General features: G+C 45.0%; 1 protein-coding gene across 2 annotated transcripts in view; it reads left to right on the forward strand.

Moving 5' to 3' along the window:
- LOC310922255 (sorting nexin-18-like) overlaps positions 1–22,630 on the forward strand; it is a 73,501-nt gene that overhangs the window by 20,969 nt on the left and 29,902 nt on the right. Inside the window, exon 2 of one of the 2 annotated variants that reach the window (XM_083882707.1) lies at positions 1,252–1,343. The exons of the other annotated variant lie outside the window; for it this stretch is intronic. Coding sequence (XP_083738833.1) covers positions 1,252–1,316 — 65 coding nt within the window. The 3' untranslated portion in view covers positions 1,317–1,343. The remainder of the gene's footprint in view (positions 1–1,251; positions 1,344–22,630) is intronic. 2 annotated transcript variants of the gene reach the window in all.

The following is a 22,630-nucleotide window of genomic DNA, read 5'->3' on the forward strand; positions in this document are numbered from 1 at the left end:
AAAGGTGACTTGCTTTTTCCTGTTTAAAATTGTAAAACCAGATTTTAAAGTAGCAAGTCATTCCTACATTAGTTACTGTAATGCTACTTTTCGCCTGTGACATTTATTTTATACAGTTAATTTTTTTAATGGAGAACCCTGTTTTTAATATCAAGCAAATTCCCATTATGCTGCTTTCCATTCTAAATCATGGTCAGAAAATTTAAAGAATTTTCAAAATCTTTATGTAGGCTTCTTTTGATAATCTGTGTTCAAAGCATTCTTAAGCAAATAATCTGTCAGTGTAGTAAAATCTTTACTACATACAATTTCAATGTTTCACTTTGAATTGAGAGAGTGAAGTTTGGGGGCTTTTTTCAGAGTAGGATTTCATGCTGTATGTAATCTCATGTGGTGCTTCTGCAACTTCTTCTATGTTGGAGTTAATGATTTGATTGTGTAGCTTTGAGCTAATTTGGATCAAATAGCTAAGCCATTGATAAAACTAAGCCTCTCTCTCTCTTCCCTCTAGGCCAAATCCTTTTTAAAAATTGGATTAGTCATTTGAGTGATCCTATAATATCTTTGCTTGATCTCTTCTAAGTGGTAAGGCCGTGTAGACAGGATTGTTCTGGCATCAGTCTGCTGGATTAGAGATAATGTTTCTTTCACAGTTGTTTCTTTCAGAAGGAAGGCAAATAAAAAAAAATGTGCTTATATGCACATGGGCTACCCAGGGCTTGCCTTTCAGATTTAGGCAAAGAGCTGTAGATAAATAAACTCATGACTAGATTATATGGTAAGGACAAAGTAAAATTATTTCATTTTCTGCTTTTACATCCTTTTATGAAAGCCATTAAAAGCAACATGATGAATAGATTGCTTTCACCCTTCTTTTCAGAGATGCTGTGTCATTAGAGACAGTGTCTTGTGATAAAAGTAAAGCAAAAGGAATTGTTAGACTCATTCAAAGCTCTGCCTTCAATAGCAAGTAGTCTGCTTTGAAGGACACATCATGCCTACTGTTAGACCATTTAATATGATGGGCAGCTGAATGGTGTGGAAATGCAAGTTGTTTTACTTTCTAGTAAGTAATGTACCAAATTTTATTTTTTAGCTTGCTGACAGTAGAAAGATTAAAAATTCTTTATTGCACAGGTCATTTTATTTGCACAAGATTTCTCAGGTACAAATGCTGAAAGATTTTTTTTGTCATACTTGGAGTTTCTTATAGGATCATGTTTTCTCACCATAGCTGTCTTTCCCCACTAGGGAGCCATTTCTCAGAGGGCCTTTGGACTTTGACAGAGTGTCTTGGGGGAGCCTGTTACACCTAAGCTTGCTGGCCAGGGGACTTCTCAAAGGTAGCAATCAGGAATCTGTCACTCTGGTTTTCCATAGTTACCACTGATGTCAAGACCAGAATAATCACTCTCCTCAGGTTTTTTTCCATTCTGTCATTTTTATGGCTGTTTGTTTTTCAGTGTCATTTACAATAGGGTTTACAAATAGTATTAGTATTGATTTGTACTTAAGCAGCTGGTAGCCAGCTGTGATGTTTCCATCCCTCAGAATGGTTACTGCTTCTCACCTGCAGCACAACTAGCAGTCTTGGCAGTGTACTAGCCCATGTTTGTCCCCCTCCCAGAAATGCTGAAGCCAGCTGGGGAAATGCAAAGAGCTGTCATGTGAGGAACTGCACATATTGTTGGGCTGGCACCCAGCTCACTGCTGAACTCTCTCCTTCCTTACCCCAGCCCTATTAGAAATATATTTCAGAAAATAATGTTTGTAATATATGAAGGAGAATCACTAGACTAACTTTTTTATCTTGTGTGTCCTCTTTCATTCCCTTTGGAGTTGTTTTGCAATAATTCTTTAATTGAAGTTTTAAAGGAGAGTAACAATGTTACCCCAGCCTTTAGAGGGGCAACATGTTGGGACGTGGTGTGGACCTTCACAGAGGACAGCAGGCAGCAGCTTGGTGAAACATGGAAAGCTCTTTTATTATTTGACTCCAAAGGCTTATATACATTTTGTACAGAGGGCCAAGATTGGCCCAAAGAGGTTACAACCTCCTGACTCCATTGGTCAATATGACCATCAGTCAAGTTCTCTCTCAGAGAACAAGAATGCAAAACATACAGATAAATACTAAGAATACAATATTGTTTACATGAAGCAGCGTGAGAAGCTGCTGCAAAGACTCAAACACTTGAAACCAAGAAATGCAGGGACGAAATCTCACCCTTTTTACCTTAAAAAAAGAAAAAAGGAAAAAAGAAAATGAACTACAGTTCAATTTCTGTTCCCATGGGAGGACCAGTGGTTCCTCCTCTGTTGACCTTCATTCGGTCACGGTTTCTTGCTTTTCACATTGCAGGGTTAATGAAATTCTGTGGCACCTGTAAGGTGCTCCATGGCATGCAAAGCCTTTGCCAATTAAATCTGCGGGGTTTCACCTTGCATTCCCCGTTTTTGTTTTTGAAGAACCAGGCCTCTGTGGCACAACAAAAGGTTCTTCAGCAAATGGAACAAACAACATTGCTGACTCCCTTTAAATTGAACAACCCATCTGTGTGCCATGTCGACCACAGAAATTAAATCCATGACTAAATGAAAAAGTTTTTGGGAAAACTGTGGAAATGCCATGACAGCAGCCCCAATACCAAATGGGCTGCCCATCCTCAGGGGCTTCCAAAACTTTGCCCTCAAAATCATCCTTCCAAGCAACACTGGCCTACCTCGTCCTCCCAAATTGTCTGTAAATACAGTGGGTCCTTGCACTAAATTTCTGAATATCTTTGCGCCGCAAAAAAGAAATCCAAAGGATTCTTGCCACTCGCAACAGCTCATGGCTCCAGAGCATTTGGCAGAAAAACACTGCTTGCAAAGCTCCAATCAAATTCCTCCCATAATACTGAGAGTATGAATTTTACAAAAATCTGCACCCATCAAATTCGCAAGCATTGTTGCCTGCAATTTATCAATCGAGCAATGAGCTCATACAAAAATGATTGATTGCCATTTTTTTGGCTGAAATCGAGCAATAATTAGCTCAAACAAAAAAAATAATATTTTGATTGTTTGTTTTTTCAAACAATATTTTGCCGCCTTGTGGCAGATGGGGCAAAAATGACCCATTCCAGAACGTGCAAGGAATTGGACATTCATCAGCCAGTGATACCTGCAGGATACAAATGAAACACAGAAAACAATCATTCAGATTCACAATTGAGGATTGGCTTTTTGGAGGTGTTATAAAAAATCTCCAGTCCCCAGAGTTCTGTTTCGATGCAGAACACAGGAACATCCCAGGACTGGTTGAACTTTCCAGATGATCCTGGTCGAACAGCTCCCAAACACGTCACGAAGGGTGATGAATGGATCTTGAAAGACAGTCCATTCCAGCTGCCAAACAGCAAAGGAAAAAATCGCAATGTCCCTTTCCAAATTGTTCCAGGACAGTCTCTGATCAGAGCAACAGTCCAGTGAAATCCAGGCAGCTCAGTACTTCAGAGCAACCGCCTTCTCACCACCGACTCTTTGTCCTGTGAACAGAAAACTCAAACAGAAATTAAACAATTTTGGTCCCTTCAGGGACACTGACAGGGAGAGGTGGGTGTGGGACTAAACTTTCCCAACAGACCTCCATCGGCTGTGGGGACTGGGAAGACTCTTCTGTCCGAGCACGCTTCCTCTTTGCACCCCACTGCCCTTTTGACAGAGGTTGGCCTTTCACATGCCTTGCCTTGCAAACATCTGCCATGTGATTTGGCCGTCCACACCTTCCACAAAGAAACAAAGGAGTGATTCCTCTTTTTTGCACTCTCTTTCTTTGTTTCTTGTTGGCCTTAGCATTGGTCTTGCCGGCCTGAGCATTAGATGAGGCATCATGGGCCATCAGATCCTGTCCCGTGTGTTTCACAGAGACAGGGGTGAGAGCTTTTCTCACCGCACCCGCAGAACGAGGGAATCCATCCCTGTCCTGCAGGGGGCGCTGTGCTGACCCACGGCTGCCCTCAGCATCAGCCACGGTTAGGACATCATTCGAGACTGAGGGGGATCCGGGACCCCGGGACCCTCTGCAGCCAGGGAGCCCCCGCTTGTGGCCGCGCTGTCCCTTTAAAATGAACAGATCGGCCGCAGCTGCCTCTGCCGTGCTGCTCCTGCTCGGCGCGGGGGGGAATCGCAGTGCTGGGAGGGGCGTGTCCCTCGGTGCCGCTTTCAGACCGGCGGCTGCTGCCCACTCCGCGCGGCCCTGACCCCGCACGGGGGGAGATGGCAGCGCTGCAGGACGCGTGTCTTGCTTGCCAAGCGCTGCCCCCACAGGGGGAGTGCCCCGATCGGCACGGGGAGGAGCAGGGGGGCTGGGAGGGTCTCCCGGCCCTGCATTCCCAAGCGGAGCCGCGGCTGTGGCTCCTGCGCTGCCCGGCTGAACCGCGCGGCGAGGGGCTGGCCCGCCCTTTCTCACGTGCGGCACCGGCCTGTGCAGGGGGGTTTCTTCTCGCTCCGGGGCCGTGCGCGGTGACCCTGGGCTGGCCCCTTCACTCCTTAGGGCCATCCCCCCCCACGGGGGCCGGGCAGGCTGCAATACCCACCCCGGGCCGGCCCCGCCATTTCTCGGGGCCGCTCCGCCGCTCACAGGCTGGGCCGGTCCCCACCCCCGCTCCGGTGGGACACTTGGCTTGTCGCCAAACTGCACAGATCTGTGTGTGCCCTGCAAGCCCCCGCCGCGGGGGCGCACGGCCGCCCTGCCCGGCGCCCCGGGACGGCGCAATCCCACGCCGCCCCGCCGCACGGAACATTCCACCGACACCCCACAGTGCGGACAATCCACAAAAAACACCCCGCCCCCCCGATCCAAGAGCGCTCCCGGCGCCTCCAAGGCCAGGAAAGCACAGGGGGGGGGGAAGTGGGGGAGGCGATCTTTCGCCTCCGCTGCCGTTTGTTCGGCACGGAATTCAGGAGCGCTGATCTCTCCAATCCCGAGGGGCTTTTGCAAGCCCCGAGGTTTTCCACACTCCAGCGCCAATACGGCGTGGGTGGGGAAGGGGTCTGGTCTGCAGAAGACCCCGTGCCCGCCTCAGGTGGTGCGCTGAGGACGGGCAGGCTTCCCGCCATGCTGCTGCCTTTCCGAGGAAGGGGAGTCGGCTGTCTCGCCCGTCTCTGAGGGGCAGGAACAGGCGGAATGACTCCATCGTCTTCCCTGGCACTCAGCCCGATGGGGCTGGAGCTGTCCTCAGAGCTAGAAGGCTGCAATTTAGGCAGCACCTTCTCCAGCCTGTTCCAAGTGGCTATCAGTTTCAAAAGTTTCACACTGCGATCTGCAAAGAAAACCTGGAGCAGATAGTCGCCCAAAGACTTCCACTCTGCTGTAGAAAAAAACTTCTTCAAGGCTGCAAAAAACCCCATGAGTTCTAGCATAATAGAACAATTTCTGGAGAGCATCTCCAGGAAAGGAGACTTCTTCTCTCTGCAGGACCTCAAGGCCAAGGTCCAACATGAGGGTTTCCTCATCTGAGGAGGGTTTAGAGATCATTATCTCTTACCATGAGTGCCTCAGGAAGAGCAGGTACAGTCTCTCACTGGGCACAGAGGTCCACCAACGTGCAGTTCTCTCACAGACGGAGGTCACCAGATGTGACCTGTTCTCCCACGTCAGGAGTCCGTTCAGACACGGACAGTGTCCAGATGTGCCGTTCAGACACAAAGGGTCAGCAGATGTGACCCAGCTGCAGTCCAGACACGGAGGGGTCACCAGATGCGACAGGAGACCCTCTTCCCACACGTTCGGGGTCACCAGATGCGACCCAGCTGCAGTCCAGACACTCGGGGTCACCACTTGTTACCCCAGCCTTTAGAGGGGCAACACGTTGCGACGTGGTGTGGACCTTCACAGAGGACAGCATGCAGCAGCTTGGTGAAACATGGAAAGCTCTTTTATTATTGTCCTGGGTTGCAGTGTAGGATGTACACAAAGTATTTATTCTATCACCATCTTCATGAACTGTTGAAACCAGGTGGGCTAGTGTTTTCCCAAGCCCCCTGCCTTTTCTGCTAATGGCCCATTAACGCCTTTGGGGTGTTTTCTGCTAATGACTTTTGGGGTGTCTCCTGCTAATGGCCCATGAGTCACAGGTAACTCCCTCCAGGGGTTATCTCTGTTAATGGGCCATCAAGGACCCATTTCACACTTCTCATGCTATTATGAGATGCTCTGCCCAGGGGGAGGAGCCAAGCATTCCCACCTGGATATAAGCTGGAATTTGAGACAGTGCAAGTAGCACTTATCCACTGGATTCCCAGAGGACCAGAGCTACCAGAGCTTTCTACAGGATCACTGCTTCAGGAAGAGCACCTCACCTAGACTGCTACCACCATCCTGCTCAGGTTGTATTCTGACTCTGTCAGTGATCCTTTGTGTTATTGTATTTATTTTATTTTACTTTTACCTTTTTACCTTTATTCTTATTAAATTGTATCTCTGACTTGGAGCCTCACATTCATTTTGCTTTCAAACCACAACATTTTTTGGTGCCCAACGTGGGGCAGAGGCACTGAGAAAAAGTCAGAACTACAGTTTTGTATTTGAGAAGACACCTGTTTGCTATGATGCTCAACATGCTTACATGAGTCTTATACCTATCTCTCTATATTTTTCCACACATGGGGTACTATCTGCTGGTCGTAATGCTCCTGCGTAAACCAGGGTATGGTACTAAAATTGCCTTATTGGTCTTCTATGTCCATTGCTTGATAAACTCCGAGGCAATGAACAGCATTCAGAATATATACCCAGTTTTGGATTCGTGTCCTGGTCTAGGATGCTACATCTGGGGCCTCAACAATCTCACTCAGCCCCTGTGGGGAGGAGTAAAGAATGATTTTTTCCAGCTTTTTAGGCATCACACAGCAGTTTTTGAAAATATTAAGTACCCTCTGGATGCCAAGGACAGTATTATGTTATTGTCATCCCTGCTTTCTCTTCTCTGCACAGACCTTTGTTTTTTCTGCACCATACTTAGGAACAAAACACTACCAGGTGTGATACAGCGTGTTCCTAAGGAAGAGGAAGAGGGAAAAAGAAGCAAAGCAACATCATCAGCATCTACACAGACCATCGCAGAGAAGAAAGAAGCCAAAAATGAATCAACAGTGTCTGTGTCTACACAGACTGTCACAGAGGAAAAGGGAACCAAAGGCAAGGCAACAGTGTCCTCATCTACAAAGACCATCGCAGAGGAGAAAGAAGCCAAAAATGAGGCAACAGTGTCCACATCTATGCAGACTGTCACTGAGGAGAAAGGAACCAAAAGTGCTGTCAGCATCTCCACACAAACCGTTACTGAACTGGAACAACCTAAACCAGTAGCAGTTGCCACCACTCAGAAAAAGAAGTCAAGGAGCAAATCAGTCCGCGTAGTGACTGACGAGGATGCAGCAGGACCTTCGCAGCCAGCAGAAGAGACAGAGATAGAGATCATCACTCGCTCTCTATCCCTGGGTGAGCTGCGTGACCTGCGAAGGGAATTCACCCGCCAGACCAACGAGTCCATCCTGACCTGGCTGCTCCGCATCTGGGACGCTGCAGCCAATGACACCATTCTGGATGGAATTGAGGCCAGGCAACTGGGATCCCTGTCCTGGGATGTGGTCATTGACCAGGGGATTGGGAAAACCCAAGAACCTCTCAGCCTCTGGCAGCGACTGCTAACAAGTGTGAAAGACAGATACCTTTGTAAGAAGACCTCCAAGCGCACCAAGGCAAATGGAGCACAATAGAACAAGGTATCCAACGCCTGAGGGAATTGGCAGTGCTAGAGATCATTTTTTCAGAAAACGAGAGATTCCCTAAAAACCCAGATGATGTCCAGTGCACATCACGGATGTGGCTGAGACTTGCACAGCTTAGACCAGAGATGCACTCACGTTACCTGGCAACACTGCAATGAAGGGAAGGTTAGGACAAGGTGGATGTCTTGGCTAATAAATTAAGAATTTACGAGGACACTTGTCATCGCCCCAGTTCGCACCCATGTCTCGTCTGTGCAAACAGGACTGGCTGAGCAAGTCCGGAGCTTGATTGAAGAAGGCCATCAGAAATTAAAAGAACTTAAGGAAGAAATTTACCATATCTCACCAGAGCCGACGAGAGTCTCTGCCATTAGGAGCAGGCGTCCCCCAGCCAGGGAGAGAGGATACACACCACGGGGTAACCTCTGGTCTTTTCTTCGAGAGCATGAAGAAGATATGAAGAAGTGGGATAGAAAAGCCACTTCCGTTTTAGCAGCCCGGGTACGTGAACTGAAAAGAGGAACACCTACCACAAGAAGCCCATCTAGAATCAAGGTTGCCCCAGTCTCTCGGACCTCCAGACGGTACAGGAATGATGATATGACTGATCCTCTAGAAGGGACCTCAGAAACATACATACAGGAGGAGAACAATGTATGCCATGACCAGGAATAGGGGTGCCCTGCCTCTAGCCAGGAAGAGGAAAGGGATAATCAGATCTACTGGACTGTGTGGATCTGATGGCCTGGCACATCTGACCCACAAGAATATACGGCGTTGGTTGACACTGGGGCCCAATGTACCATGATGCCATCAAGGTATGTAGGAACAGAATCCATCTCTATTTCTGGGGTGACAGGAGAGTCCCAGGAACTGACTCTATTAGAGGCTGAAGTGAGTTTAACTAGGAACAAGTGGCAAAAACATCCCATCGCAACTGGTCCAGAGGCCCCATGCATTCTCGTCATAGAGTATCTCAGGAATAGATATTTCAAAGACCCGAAAGGATATCGTTGGGCTTTTGGAATAGCTGCAGTTGAGAAAGAAAACATCAGACAGTTGAATACTTTGCCTGGTCTCTCAGATGACCCCTCTGCTGTGGGACTGCTCAGAGTCGAAGAACAACAGGTACCAACTGCCACAACAACAGTACACCGCCGCCAATACCGCACTGACAGAGACTCTGTGATTCCCATACATGAGATGATTCGTAAACTGGAGAGCCAAGGGGTGGTCAGTAAGACTCATTCACCTTTCAACAGCCCAATATGGCCTGTGCGTAAGTCCAGTGGAGAATGGAGACTGACGGTGGATTACCGTGCTCTGAATGAAGTCACGCCACCACTGAGCGCTGCTGTGCCAGACATGTTAGAGCTTCAATATGAGCTGGAGTCCAAGGCAGCAAAGTGGTATGCGACCACTGATATTGCCAATGCCTTCTTCTCCATTCCTTTGGCAGCACAATGCAGGCCCCAGTTTGCTTTCACCTGGAGGGGCGTGCAGTACACCTGGAACCGACTGCTCCAGGGGTGGAAACACAGCCCCACCATCTGCCATGGGCTGATCCAGGCTGCACTGGAGAAGGGTGAGGCTCCGGAACATCTGCAGTACATCGACGATATCATCGTATGGGGGAACGCCCCAGAGGAGGTCTTTGAGAAAGGAGAGAAGATTATCCAAATTCTGTTGAAAGCTGGTTTTGCCATTAAACGAAGTAAGGTTAAGGGACCGGCTCAAGAAATCCAGTTCCTGGGAGTCAAGTGGCAAAATGGACGTCGCCAAATCCCCACAGAGATAATAAACAAGATCACTGCCATGTCCCCACCTACCAACAAGAAGGAAACACAAGCTTTCCTAGGTGCCATAGGCTTCTGGAGGATGCACATTCCTGAGTACAGTCAGATCGTGAGCCCTCTCTATCTGGTTACCCGCAAGAAGAACGATTTCCACTGGGGCCCTGAACAGCAACAAGCCTTTGTTCAGATCAAACAAGAGATTGCTCACGCAGTAGCCCTTGGCCCAGTCAGGACAGGACCAAATGTGAAGAATGTCCTTTACTCCGCAGCCGGGAACAACGGTCTGTCCTGGAGCCTGTGGCAGAAGGTGCCTGGGGAGACTTGAGGCCAACCATTGGGATTCTGGAGCCGAAGTTACAGAGGCTCCGAAGCCGACTACACTCCCACAGAGAAGGAGATCTTGGCCGCCTATGAAGGAGTTCAAGCTGCCTCAGAAGTGATTGGCACTGAAACACAGCTGCTTCTGGCACCCCGATTACCAGTGCTGGGGTGGATGTTTAAGGGAAAGGTTCCCTCCACACATCACGCCACTGACACCACATGGAGCAAATGGATTGCTCTCATCACACAGCGCGCCCGTACTGGAAACCCAAATCGCCCTGGGATTCTGGAAGTTATAGCAAACTGGCCAGAAGGTGAGAATTTTGGATTATCGTCTGAAAAAGAAGAAAAGCAACTAACACGTGCCGAGGAAGCCCCACCATACAATGAGCTACCGAAGACTGAAAGACAATATGCTCTCTTCACTGATGGCTCCTGTCAAATTGTAGGTGCTAACCAGAAATGGAAAGCTGCAGTTTGGAGCCCCACACGACAAGTTGCACAGGCTACCGAGGGACAAGGTGGGTCGAGTCAGGTTGCAGAGCTTAAAGCTGTCCAGCTGGCTTTGGATATTGCTGAACGAGAGAAATGGCCAAGGCTCTATCTCTACACTGACTCATGGATGGTAGCTAATGCTCTGTGGGGATGGCTGAATCGCTGGAAAACGGCCAACTGGCAGCGCAGAGGAAAACCCATCTGGGCCGCTGACATTTGGCAAGACATCGCTGCCCGAGTAGAGAAACTGACCGTGAAAGTTCGACATGTGGACGCACACGTACCCAAGAGCCAGGCTAATGAGGAGCATCACAACAACGAGCAGGTGGACAAAGCTGCCAAGGTGAAAGTATCACAGGTGGATCTGGACTGGCAGCACAAAGGAGAACTGTTCTTAGCTCGTTGGGCCCATGATGCCTCTGGTCATCAAGGAAGAGATGCGACATACCAATGGGCCCGTGACCGAGGGGTGGACCTTACTATGGACAGCATCTCCCAGGTCATCCACAACTGTAAGACCTGCGCTGCAATCAAACAGGCCAAGCGAGTGAAGCCTCTGTGGTATGGTAGACAATGGCTGAAGTACAGGTATGGGGAAGCCTGGCAAATTGACTACATCACCCTTCCCCAAACCCGCCAAGGAAAGCGCTACGTGCTGACCATGGTGGAAGCCATCACTGGATGGCTGGAAACCTACCCTGTGCCTCATGCCACTGCCCAGAACACCATCCTGGGCCTGGAAAAACAAGTCCTGTGGAGACACGGCACCCCTGAGAGAATTGAGTCGGACAATGGGACCCATTTCAAAAACACCCTTATAAACACCTGAGCTAGAGAACATGGTATTGAATGGATATATCACATTCCTTATCACACACCAGCTGCTGGGAAAGTTGAACGGTGCAATGGACTACTAAAGACTGCCCTGAAGGCACTTGGCAAGGGGACCTTCAAGAATTGGAAAATGAACTTAGCCCACGCTACCTGGATGGTCAACACCCGAGGGTTTATTAATCAAGGTGGTCCTGCCCAGTCTGAACCCTTGCACACAGTGGATGGAGATAAAGTCCCTGCAGTACATATGAAAGGCATTTTAGGGAAGACTGTTTGGATTAATCCTGCCTCAAGAAAAGGCAGACCCATCCGTGGAATTGTCATTGTTCAAAGACCTGGTCACACTTGGTGGGTAATGCAGAAAGATGGGGAAACCCATTGTGTACCACAGGGAGACTTAATTTTAAGTGAGAACAGTGTGTAACATTTTATTCTCTATGTGTATGCATATCTTTGTAAGAATGCATTGATTTGGATATGATGTAGATGGTAATAGAATAAGGGGTGGATTATGTCCTGGGTTGCAGTGTAGGATGTACACAAAGTATTTATTCTATCACCATCTTCATGAACTCTTGAAACCAGGTGGGCTAGTGTTTTCCCAAGCCCCCTGCCTTTTCTGCTAATGGCCCATTAACGCCTTTGGGGTGTTTTCTGCTAATGACTTTTGGGGTGTCTCCTGCTAATGGCCCATGAGTCACAGGTAACTCCCTCCAGGGGTTATCTCTGTTAATGGGCCATCAAGGACCCATTTCACACTTCTCATGCTATTGTGAGATGCTCTGCTCAGGGGGAGGAGCCAAGCATTCCCACCTGGATATAAGCTGGAATTTGAGACAGTGCAAGTAGCACTTATCCACTGGATTCCCAGAGGACCAGAGCTACCAGAGCTTTCTACAGGATCACTGCTTCAGGAAGAGCACCTCACCTAGACTGCTACCACCATCCTGCTCAGGTTGTATTCTGACTCTGTCAGTGATCCTTTGTGTTATTGTATTTATTTTATTTTACTTTTACCTTTTTACCTTTCTTCTTATTAAATTATATCTCTGACTTGGAGCCTCACATTCATTTTGCTTTCAAACCACAACAATTATCTGACTCCAAAGGCTTATATACATTTTGTACAGAGGGCCAAGATTGGCCCAAAGAGGTTACAACCTCCTGACTCCATTGGTCAATATGACCATCAGTCAAGTTCTCTCTCAGAGAACAAGAATGCAAAACATACAGATAAATTCTAAGAATATAATATTGTTTACATGAAGCAGCGTGAGCAGCTGCTGCAAAGACTCAAACACTTGAAACCAAGAAATGCAGGGACGTCATAACAATGTCATGGTTTAACCTCAGCCAGCGGCCAAGCCCCACTCAGCCACTCGCTCACTTCCCCACCAGTGGGATCAGGTAGAGAATCGGAAGAGTAAAAGCCAGAAAACTCATGGATTGAGATACAGTTTTATAGAGAAGGCAGAAGCCACACATACAAGCAAAGCAAAACAAGAAATTAAGTCACCGCTTCCCATGGGCAGGCAGGTGTTCAACCATCTCCAGGAGAGCAGGGCCCCATCATGCATAATGGTTACTTGAGAATACAAACACCATTGCTACATCATTCTTTCCTCCTTCTTCCCTCCACTTTTATACTGAGCATGATGTCATATGGTCTGGAATATCCCTTTGGTCAGTTGGGGTTACCTGTCCCGATTGTCTCCTCCCAACCTCCCATGTACCACCAATCCCCTTGCCAGTGTGGCAGTAGGAAAGGCAGTAAAGGCTTTGCTTGGCTCTGCACTAGCCCTGCTCAGCAATAACAAAAACATTTCTCTATTATCAACCTTGTGTTCAGTACAAATCCAAAATAGTCCCATACTGGCCACTGTGAAGACAATTCTACCCCAGCCAAAACCAGCACAAACAAGAACATGGGTGTTAGTGGAAAGAGTGTTGTATTAATAATAACTGACATACATGTAAAGTGTTATCTCACTACTAGTGAAAGAAATCTATTTTCTCTGGTTTAGCATAATCAATCAATCACTAAAGTGAAAGAAACATTTTAATAACTGCAGTGATAAAGGCATTGCAATTATACAGAATATAAAAAAAATAACCTGTTGGCACCTACAAGCTGGGTGAGATTTAAGTTCAGTATTTTGGACTGAAATACTGAAGACATTGATATATTGGTGACTTAATGGATGATGCACTGAAGCACTGATTTAGAAGAATTAAAGACTTTAGTTAAAATAAATATTGCTGAAGTAAGGGAGCTAAAACTTCCCTTTTGTTAACAGAAGCCAGACTGAAGGAACTGATAAATCTTGGAAGGAACTGATAAATCATGGAAGCTGTCAAACTAAGCTTTTGCATCCTGAATGATCAATAGACCCCATGAATACAATACAATCATAAATCAAACAGTCCTGGAAAACAGGATTCAGCTGTCAAAGGTTAAAAAGTCAAAGAGAGGAAGACCCATCTTACTTCATCATTTTAGGACCCTACCCCATAAAAAAGACCACCGACCCATTTCAAAGAACAAACTATGCATGCTTAATGGCTTTTTGGGCTAATTACCATACGAAGCGGGGAATGGGATGCACCAGAGTTATGAATATGCATTTGTGTTTTGGGTATTCAATACTCCTGTACATAAAAGACCCTGTGATCATCTGTAAATTGAGCGTGTGTATTTGGGAGCTATCCCGCACGCTGCCCGGCGTCGTAATAAACTTACACTTTCTAACTTTAAACTGTTAGAGAGTCTTTGTCCGTCATAGTTGGATATTGGTATTAGATTAATATCCATAGTTTTTTTAATAAATCATTTGGAGAGCCAGGCAGGAGCTGCTCTTTGTGGCTGTGGGGCCAGTGGCGTCTGGGACCCCCCTCAGGGCGCCCACCCGAAGTTTTTGGGGAGGGGACTACTACGACCCTCCTGTCCACCCAGCGAAAAACCAGAATCTCCTGGAAAATACGGACAAAAGGTATGTTTAAAGAAAAAATATTGAATACAGGTACTGATTTATTAAAAAACTATGGACATTGATCTAATACCAATATCCAACTATGACGGACAAAGACTCTCTAACAGTTTAAAGTTAGAAAGTGTATGTTTATTACGACGCCGGGCAGCGTGCGGGATAGCTCCCAGAAACACACGCGCAATTTACAGATCATCACAGGGTCTTTTATCTACAGGAGTATTGAATACACAAACTACAAATGCATATTCATAGCTCTGATACCTCCCATTCCCCGCTTCGTATGGTAATTAGCCCAAAAAGCCACCAAGCATGCGTAGTTTGTTCTTTGAAATGGGTCGGTGGTCTTTTTTATGGGGTGAGGTCCCAAAATGATGAAGTAAGATTGTCTTCCTCAGCTCTGACTTTTTAACCTTTAGTGTTCATGACAGCTAAATCCTGTTTTTCCCAGGACTGTTTGATTTATGATTGTATTGTATTCATGGGGTCTATTGATTATTCAGGATGCAGAAGCCCTAGTTTGACAGCTCCTCTGATTGATCGGTTCCTTCCAAGGATTATCAGTTCTTTCAGTCTGGCTTCTGTTAGCAAAAGGGAAGTCCTAGCTACATTATCTCAGCACTATCTATTTTGACTACAGTCTTTAATTCTTCTAAATCTATGCCTCAGTACCTTTGAATAGAGGCAGCTTATAAGTCATAAGAGACGTCTTATGCAAAGCAGAAGCCTGACTGAGTTTTGAAGTCTCTGCAGAGTGTTGTAGTGGTTGTTGTGTACCAGGTTAAGCTGGTCGCTTGTTGGCTGCATCCCGAATGTGGGGGCAGCGGCAGCACAGATCTGCTGGTCTTGGTTATAGGAGCGAAGTGGCTCCAATTTCAGTTTGTAGTTTAAAAGTGCACTTTGGTAATCCATAATCTGAGAGGCTAGCCTGAATTTTGAGGTGAACAGGGTCCTGTTCTTGTGTGTATTCCGGAGAATTTTGTATCTGTTTGGTTTTTGTTTTTTTTTTTCTGGTGTCGTGCTTAAGTGACTGTATGTGTTGTGGATTGTGAAAGCTTGTGTTGTAGGCGTTTTGGTTTGTGTGACTTTAAAACTTGTTACTAACCCTTGTAAGTCTTGCAAATTTAAAGTTGTGAGAGATTTGAAAACCCCCCGCCGATCCACAGAAAAATACCTTTGTCTGAAAAGCGGAGGAATTGGCGGGGGGGGGGGAGGGGAGGGTGTGTGCTTGGGCCGTGACTGGAGGGTGTCACGGAGAGTGCTGTGAGTCCTGACTGTATAACTGATAGTGTGATTTTAATCAGTGTGTTGTTCAGTAAAAAACATCTGTGGGTGAATAAACTGTTTATTGTTTATAAGAAAAAAGCAAGAGTAAAGAGTTTTGAGGAGTTTTGTTTTATTTTTTTTTTGTTTGTTTGTTATTTTTTTGCAAACTTATGCCCAACATACCACAGAGATAAGAGTTGTCCTGGTAACCAGCAGGGAGCCAGAATTTATAGCCTCAGGCTGTGTCTTTGAAACTCTGAAAAAGCTGAGGTGTTGTTTGTTAGGGGAATGCAGTTTTAATTGTAAAAAAGAGATCGGGGACCACCCCCTTCCTTTTTTTTCTCTTTCCTCAGTGCAAGAGGATTTGTGGAGTGCTTTAGTCGGGATCCATGAGATTCTCGGAGATGCTGTGTTAAGATCTTTAACTGAGTGGGTTTGAAGTCGTCAGAACCCATTGTTTTGTGAGCTTAAAAATAGCTATTACACAAACAGGTTTTGGTGAGGGGGGAAAGGACCTAGTCTGGTAGTTTTGTGCAAGAAAAGCAGAGAACCCAGAACTTATGCCTAATGCCGGCAGAAGGGGCTGAAGGATTTTTGCTGCTGAGATACGCAGGCGAAATAGTTCTCACTGCGTTCTGTGACATTCCGAGTGGGGTAGCAGAGACCTGTCCAATAATCCGAAAAGCTTTAAGACAAGGTTTAACCGCAGTTTACACAGCTTTTAGCATAGCAGAGAATTGTAAAATCTCTGCGGAAACTCAGCCACTACTTTGCATAATTTCCATTTGTCTCTTAGTTACAACATGGCGTAAAATATGACTAGTTCTCGGCTACACGCTTGCTACAGTGTATAAGAAGTTGATTGCAATTTTCAAACGTATTTTGGTAGTAATATACCCAGAGCAAAACATAACAAAAAATTTAGTTCAATGAGTGATTAATAACCAGCAATTTAGATAAAGTATCTGGCTAATTGTGTGGGGAGGTTTTTTAATAAAAAAGTTTTCCCCCTTTTTCTTGTGTAACCATAAATTCTTTCCTCAACAGCTGATGCTTCGAGCCTTGTTTTGAAGAATACATACTGCTAACTTTTTTTTAAGATTAACAAGCTGTTCTTTCCCTTTTTCTGGTTAAACTATATGCCCAGGAATAAGAAGCACAAGAATTAAAAAAACTGGTTCAGAAGAGTTCCCCCCCCCAGGCCAGGGGCAAAATTTCAGAAACCTTAAAAAAACTGTAAAAAAAAAAAAAAAAAAAAAAAAAAAAAAAAGTTTATAATCAAGCAGCATTTACCTGATTAGGCAGACCTCTAATTGCTGCTTGATGCCATAACAGAGAAAAAGAAATAGAATTCTTGATAGACACAGGGGCAATAAAACCCTAACACCTGTAACCTGTAACTATGTAATAGTAAAAGAAGCGGCTGGCCAACCTAAAAAGGGCTTACTTTTACAAACCATTGAAGTTTAAATTGGGGAAACAATGAAAAATTCACCGATTTCTATATGCCTAAAGCTCCATCTGCACTTTTGGGCAGAGATCTGCTAGAGCAGCTGGAGGCAAAAGTAATATTTAAGAATGGGAAAATTATTTTGGAGGTAAAGAATCAACAATATGTAAAACTGTTAAGTTTAATGTAGACTACCAAAGAAATTGAAGTTGTAAATGAAGAAAAGAATTAAAAAAAAATAATAGATTAGGTGTTTCCTGGAGTGTGGGCTCCTGACACGCCAGGCAGGGCAAAGAAAACTTTTTAAAGATAAAACTACTGAAGGAGTGTCAGTTTGATTTCAACACTCCTATCTTGCCAGTGAAGAAGCCTGACAAGTCATACAGGCTAGTACAAAACTTAGCTATTAACAAGATAACTGAAGGCTTGTATTCAGTAGTTGCTAACCCTTATATCTTGTTAACTCATTTACTGTTTTAGATGTGACAGATGCTTTCTTTTGCCTCCCTCTCCATAAAGCCAGCCAGAAAATCTTTTCATTTGAGTAGGAGAACCTCAAACTGGATGGAAGAACCAGCTCACATAGTGTGTGCTTCCCCAAAAGTATATTTGGGGACCAGCTTGCAAACAGTTGCTCCAGTATGCAGAAGACCTCCTAATAGCTACCCAGACCCAGGGAACGTGAGTGGACCGGACGGTAAGCCTCCTAAACTTTTTGGGCTTGCAGAGGTATTGAGTATCCTAGAAGAAAGCCTAACTGGTGAGGCAAACAGTCATTTACCTGGGTTACAGAGTGAGTGCTAGACAAAATTTTTGGGGCAGGATGCCAGACCCCAAAGCCTCAGACAGTGAAAACAAACAAACAAACAAACAAACAAACAAAAACCCCAAAAACAAAACAAAACAAAAAAAAAACCAAAAAAACAAAAAACAACTTTTTTGGGCATAACAGAGTGGTATAGACTGTGGATAAAATATTTGTTAAACCTCTATATGCCTTGATCATAGATAGAATTAGAGAACTTCAGTGAACAAAGGAAGCTATTCAAGCCTTTGACCAGCTAAAGAAGGCTGTCATGTCAGCTCCAGCCCTGGGACTTCCAGACGTGAGTACACGGCTGCTAAAGGATGGCCAGGGTGCCTCAGAGCTGTTGAATTCACTCTAGGCCAGAAGATGCCTGTGCTATAAGTCCCATACAATGTCTGCAGTCCTTGAAGAAAAAAGAGGACATTAGCTCTCCCCACAGAGATTCCTAATGTACCAAGCTATACTGGTAGAACAAGATGATGTTGAGATCGTGGTAACTAACATTGTGAACCCAGCTTCCTTCCTCAGCAGGAGTATAGGAGAACCAGTGATCCACGACTGCCTGGAGGCCATCAAAACTACCTACTCCAGTTGCCTGGATCTGAAGGACACTCCGATTGAGGATGCTGAGACCTGGTTTACTGACAGAAGCAGCTACGTTGTCAGTGGAAAGCAGCATGCTGGGTATGCAGTTACCACCAGCAGAGAGGTAATAACCATTGCCCACAAACACCTCTGCACAGAAGGCTGAACATATACTCAAGGTATGCCTTTGAGGTAGTCCTTGCACACGGAGCCATTTGGAAAAAGAGAGGACTACTAAATTCACAAGAGAAACATTCACAAGAAATCCTAAAGCTGCTAGATGCTGTGCAGCTACCTGAGAGGATGACAATCATGCACATCAGTTCGCATCACAAAGTGAGCTCTGAATTAGAAGAAGAGAATATGCTGGAGGACAGAGAGGCAAAAGACACAGCTAAAGGTGAGGTACCCGATGAGACAATTGAGGCAGCACTTATCCCAGATGGAAAAATTTCAATTAAAGGTAAGCCAGTATACAATAAGGTTAAGAAACTTATTGAAGCAGAGAAAGCAAATTATAATCAGGAAGGGTGGGCCATGACAGAGAAAGAGAAGCTTGTAGTACCCTCCTATTTGTTATGGTCATTAGTGCAAAGGGAACATGAGAAAACACACTGGGGAATAGGCATGTTGTATAGTTATTTGAAGGAAAGAATTATGGCCAGAAAGTTACAAGGTACAGTGATACAGGTAACCTGTCAGTGTAGTCTTTGCCTCCAAACTAATCCCAAAAATACACCAAAGCCTAAAATGGGACAAATTGGGAAAGGCTGTGGACCTGGGCAACAATAGCAAATTGATTTTACAGAGCTGCCCAGGAAGGGAGGATATCGTTACCTATTTGTGTTAACTGATACCTTTTCAGGATGGCCAGAAGCCTTTCCTGACAGGACGGCTAAAGCCCGAAGAGTAACCAAAGCACTGTTGCAAGAAATAATACCGGGGTTAGAGTTCCAGCCACCATATCCCCAGATAGAGGGCCACAAGTATATGGTGGCCCTAAATAGACAACTTAGAGAAATTGAGAAATATGTGGCTGGAGCTCAAAACAAAAAAATTAGACAACCTAGAAATTAAGTCTTTTACAGAAAAGTTCTTGGAACCACAGTGAGAAGGAGCATCCCAGATGCTTCTTACTACTTTCACTGTAATCAAGATCAAAGAACAGAAGGCCTGGATCCATCACTCCCAAGTGAAGAAAGCCCCAGAAGGAATCTGGAAGATCACACCAGGCAATGATGAACTAAAACTGAAACTCACTCAGAACCACAAATAGATGGACTAATAATTATTATGGACATTATGTGGAAAGTTGTAATTATTGCAGTAATAACCTTAACTATAGCAAGGGTCAACACAATACCACGTAGGTACAATGTGACTGAGATAAACAGGTGTCAAGGAAAAGCTTATGATGCTTACACTCGTAAGGTTTTAAATAAGATGCTAAGAGTTACGAATGCAAGCTTATGGGAAGGAAGAAATGTTTGGGGATGTAAGTATGCATTCGTACAGGATGGGTTCCATGAGGCTTACCACCCACCCATGAGACCCATCCGGATTAGTCCTGAATGCTGTGACAAATGCTTGAGTAAATGTCCTCAATTTAGACTCAAAATAGAAGGGTATGCAATAAGAGGATATGACATCAACTTTAACATTACTCAAGTATGTACTGAGCTCCATAAGAACCAAACCAAGATGATTCCACCTGTAATAGAAAGGCTGTGATCCCCCAGGTGCCATCTATCCGAGAAGTAGAGGAAAGTAAGAGAGATCTCTCACTGGGGTGCTAGGAACAGGGTTGGGAGTATTTCACCTATAACCCTGTGACTAGTACAGTGACAGCCTTTGTTTTAACTATACATGCCAATAGTCCCCTTAAGATTAAATCATGAAAGAACCGTATTGTACCCTTCTGAACACAAGATATGAGCACAAGAAATTGAAGGAAAATGGCAACTGTTAATCTAGAGCCCTGTACTGCGAGAAGACAGTTAGGATACATATGTGAAGGGACATTAGAAGGTGACAAAGACACTTGTTTGAATACAGACCAGAATATCTGTCACTTTGAAACGCATCCAGACACACAGAAAACTTCACTGGTGTATACTGGGCAAGGTTGTGTCTGTCCAAAGACAGCATGCCGCATCATAAAAACAGACAACCAAATTGTAAATGAGACCAAATTCAATTTGTGCGTTTGCAATTTTGTTATAATTAAGGGATGTGATTTTTCCTATCGGGCACCTGTACTATACTGCCTGTACCCATAGGAATGAATTTGGCTTTAGTTGCTCAATTGATGAAACATCCCAGATTAAAAAAAAATCTTTAAAAAAAAAAAATAGAGAAGAAAAAACATTAATTTCAATACACCATGACACAGAGACCATCAAAAGAGTATTTAAGACATTTGTCCCATCATTGGTGGAATGTGCCTTTTGAGTGGTCTCCAACAGCAAACGGTGTACTAAATGCCTTAGTCCACCCTATAGTTGTGATGCTTGTTTTAGATAGTATAAGTTTAGTTTTACCTGTTTAGAATTGGAGAATACTACAATGAGTAGCAGCCTTAACTACACTATCAAAGGCTTATGGCTTGGTCTTAAGAGACACTAGCTGTACAGATTAGATTAATGAAGAAGACTCTTTTGAGTAAAAGAATTTACTCACTTTAAAAAAAAGAAGTGGGGAATGAAGCACTGATTTAGAAGAATTAAAGACTTTAGTTAAAATAAATATTGCTGAAGTAAGGGAGCTAAAACTTCCCTTTTGTTAACAGAAGCCAGACTGAAGGAACTGATAAATCTTGGAAGGAACTGATAAATCATGGAAGCTGTCAAACTAAGCTTTTGCATCCTGAATAATCAATAGACCCCATGAATACAATACAATCATAAATCAAACAGTCCTGGAAAACAGGATTCAGCTGTCAAAGGTTAAAAAGTCAAAGAGAGGAAGACCCATCTTACTTCATAATTTTAGGACCCTACCCCATAAAAAAGACCACCGACCCATTTCAAAGAACAAACTATGCATGCTTAATGGCTTTTTGGGCTAATTACCATACGAAGTGGGGAATAGGATGTACCAGAGTTATGAATATGCATTTGTGTTTTGGGTATTCAATACTCCTGTACATAAAAGACCCTGTGATCATCTGTAAATTGAGCGTGTGTATTTGGGAGCTATCCCGCACGCTGCCTGGCGTCGTAATAAACTTACACTTTCTAACTTTAAACTGTTAGAGAGTCTTTGTCCGTCATAGTTGGATATTGGTATTAGATTAATATCCATAGTTTTTTTAATAAATTAGCACATTCCTGAGAGTGACTGTGAATTTCAGACCTCCCTGATTTCAATAGATACTCAGTGCTGCATTTAAGCAATGTTGAGCCAATGCTTTTGTTTCATCCCAAATGCAATATTATTGTATGCAGTTAAATCATTGTTGCTGCAGCAGTTTCTTAGATGTTTTTCAGTAAAGTGATACAGTTATGAAGTGTATTGTTAATTATTGCCTGTGTTTTTTAAGAATTGAGCAAGCCCAGCCATGGAACAGATATCTGCAATTGGTGGTTTCCTTTGAATTAGCAACCAAAATAGCCAATTGCATGCAGGAATACACCTCTTGGAAACACACAGCCTTAAAAGTTAGAAGGAAGCCTGGGATCATTCTCTCTTTCTTCTGCTTTCACAGGAGGTAAGGCAAGCCTGGCTCTCTCCTTTGGAGGGGGCCGGGACAGCCCGGCCTGCCCGGGCCTGGGCCTTCACAGGAGGCCTGCCTGGCCCGGTGACTCCTAGGCCGGGGAAGGGGCTGATGTGCCCCCATCCCGCACGGATTGGGTTTTTTAGCAGCTGGAAACACCCTGCCGCTCCCCCTATGGGAGGGAAGCTGGCCCGAGGCCTGGCAGTGGGCCTGAGCCCTTTCCCAAGCAGGGGGAGGGGAGCCTGCAGTCTGTGGCAGCTCCAAGCTGGGCCCACCCTGAAGGAGATGGAGGAGTGGGGGGGGCAAGGAGGTTTTTCATCAGCCAAGCTGCTCCAAAATCTGTTTGAGTTTTTCCCCCCCATTCCCGAGGCTTTTGAAAATCCTGGCTGCCCACCCAGCAGAAATCACGTGACCATCGCAGGCCTGGGTAAGTTTTAACTCTTTCCTGACAGCAGATGAAACATCCAAAGCACTGGCTCTTCCCAGAGTGAGAACAGACAAGTGATTGAGCATAGAGGAGACTTAGCATAAGTCAGATGGAGAGAGTGAGAAAAGGATTAATTAGAGGAAGGATGAAAGAGTTGCCTGATGGCTGGA

This window comes from Zosterops lateralis (genome assembly GCF_965231275.1).
Source record: "Zosterops lateralis genome assembly, chromosome: W".
Classification (NCBI taxonomy): domain Eukaryota; kingdom Metazoa; phylum Chordata; class Aves; order Passeriformes; family Zosteropidae; genus Zosterops; species Zosterops lateralis.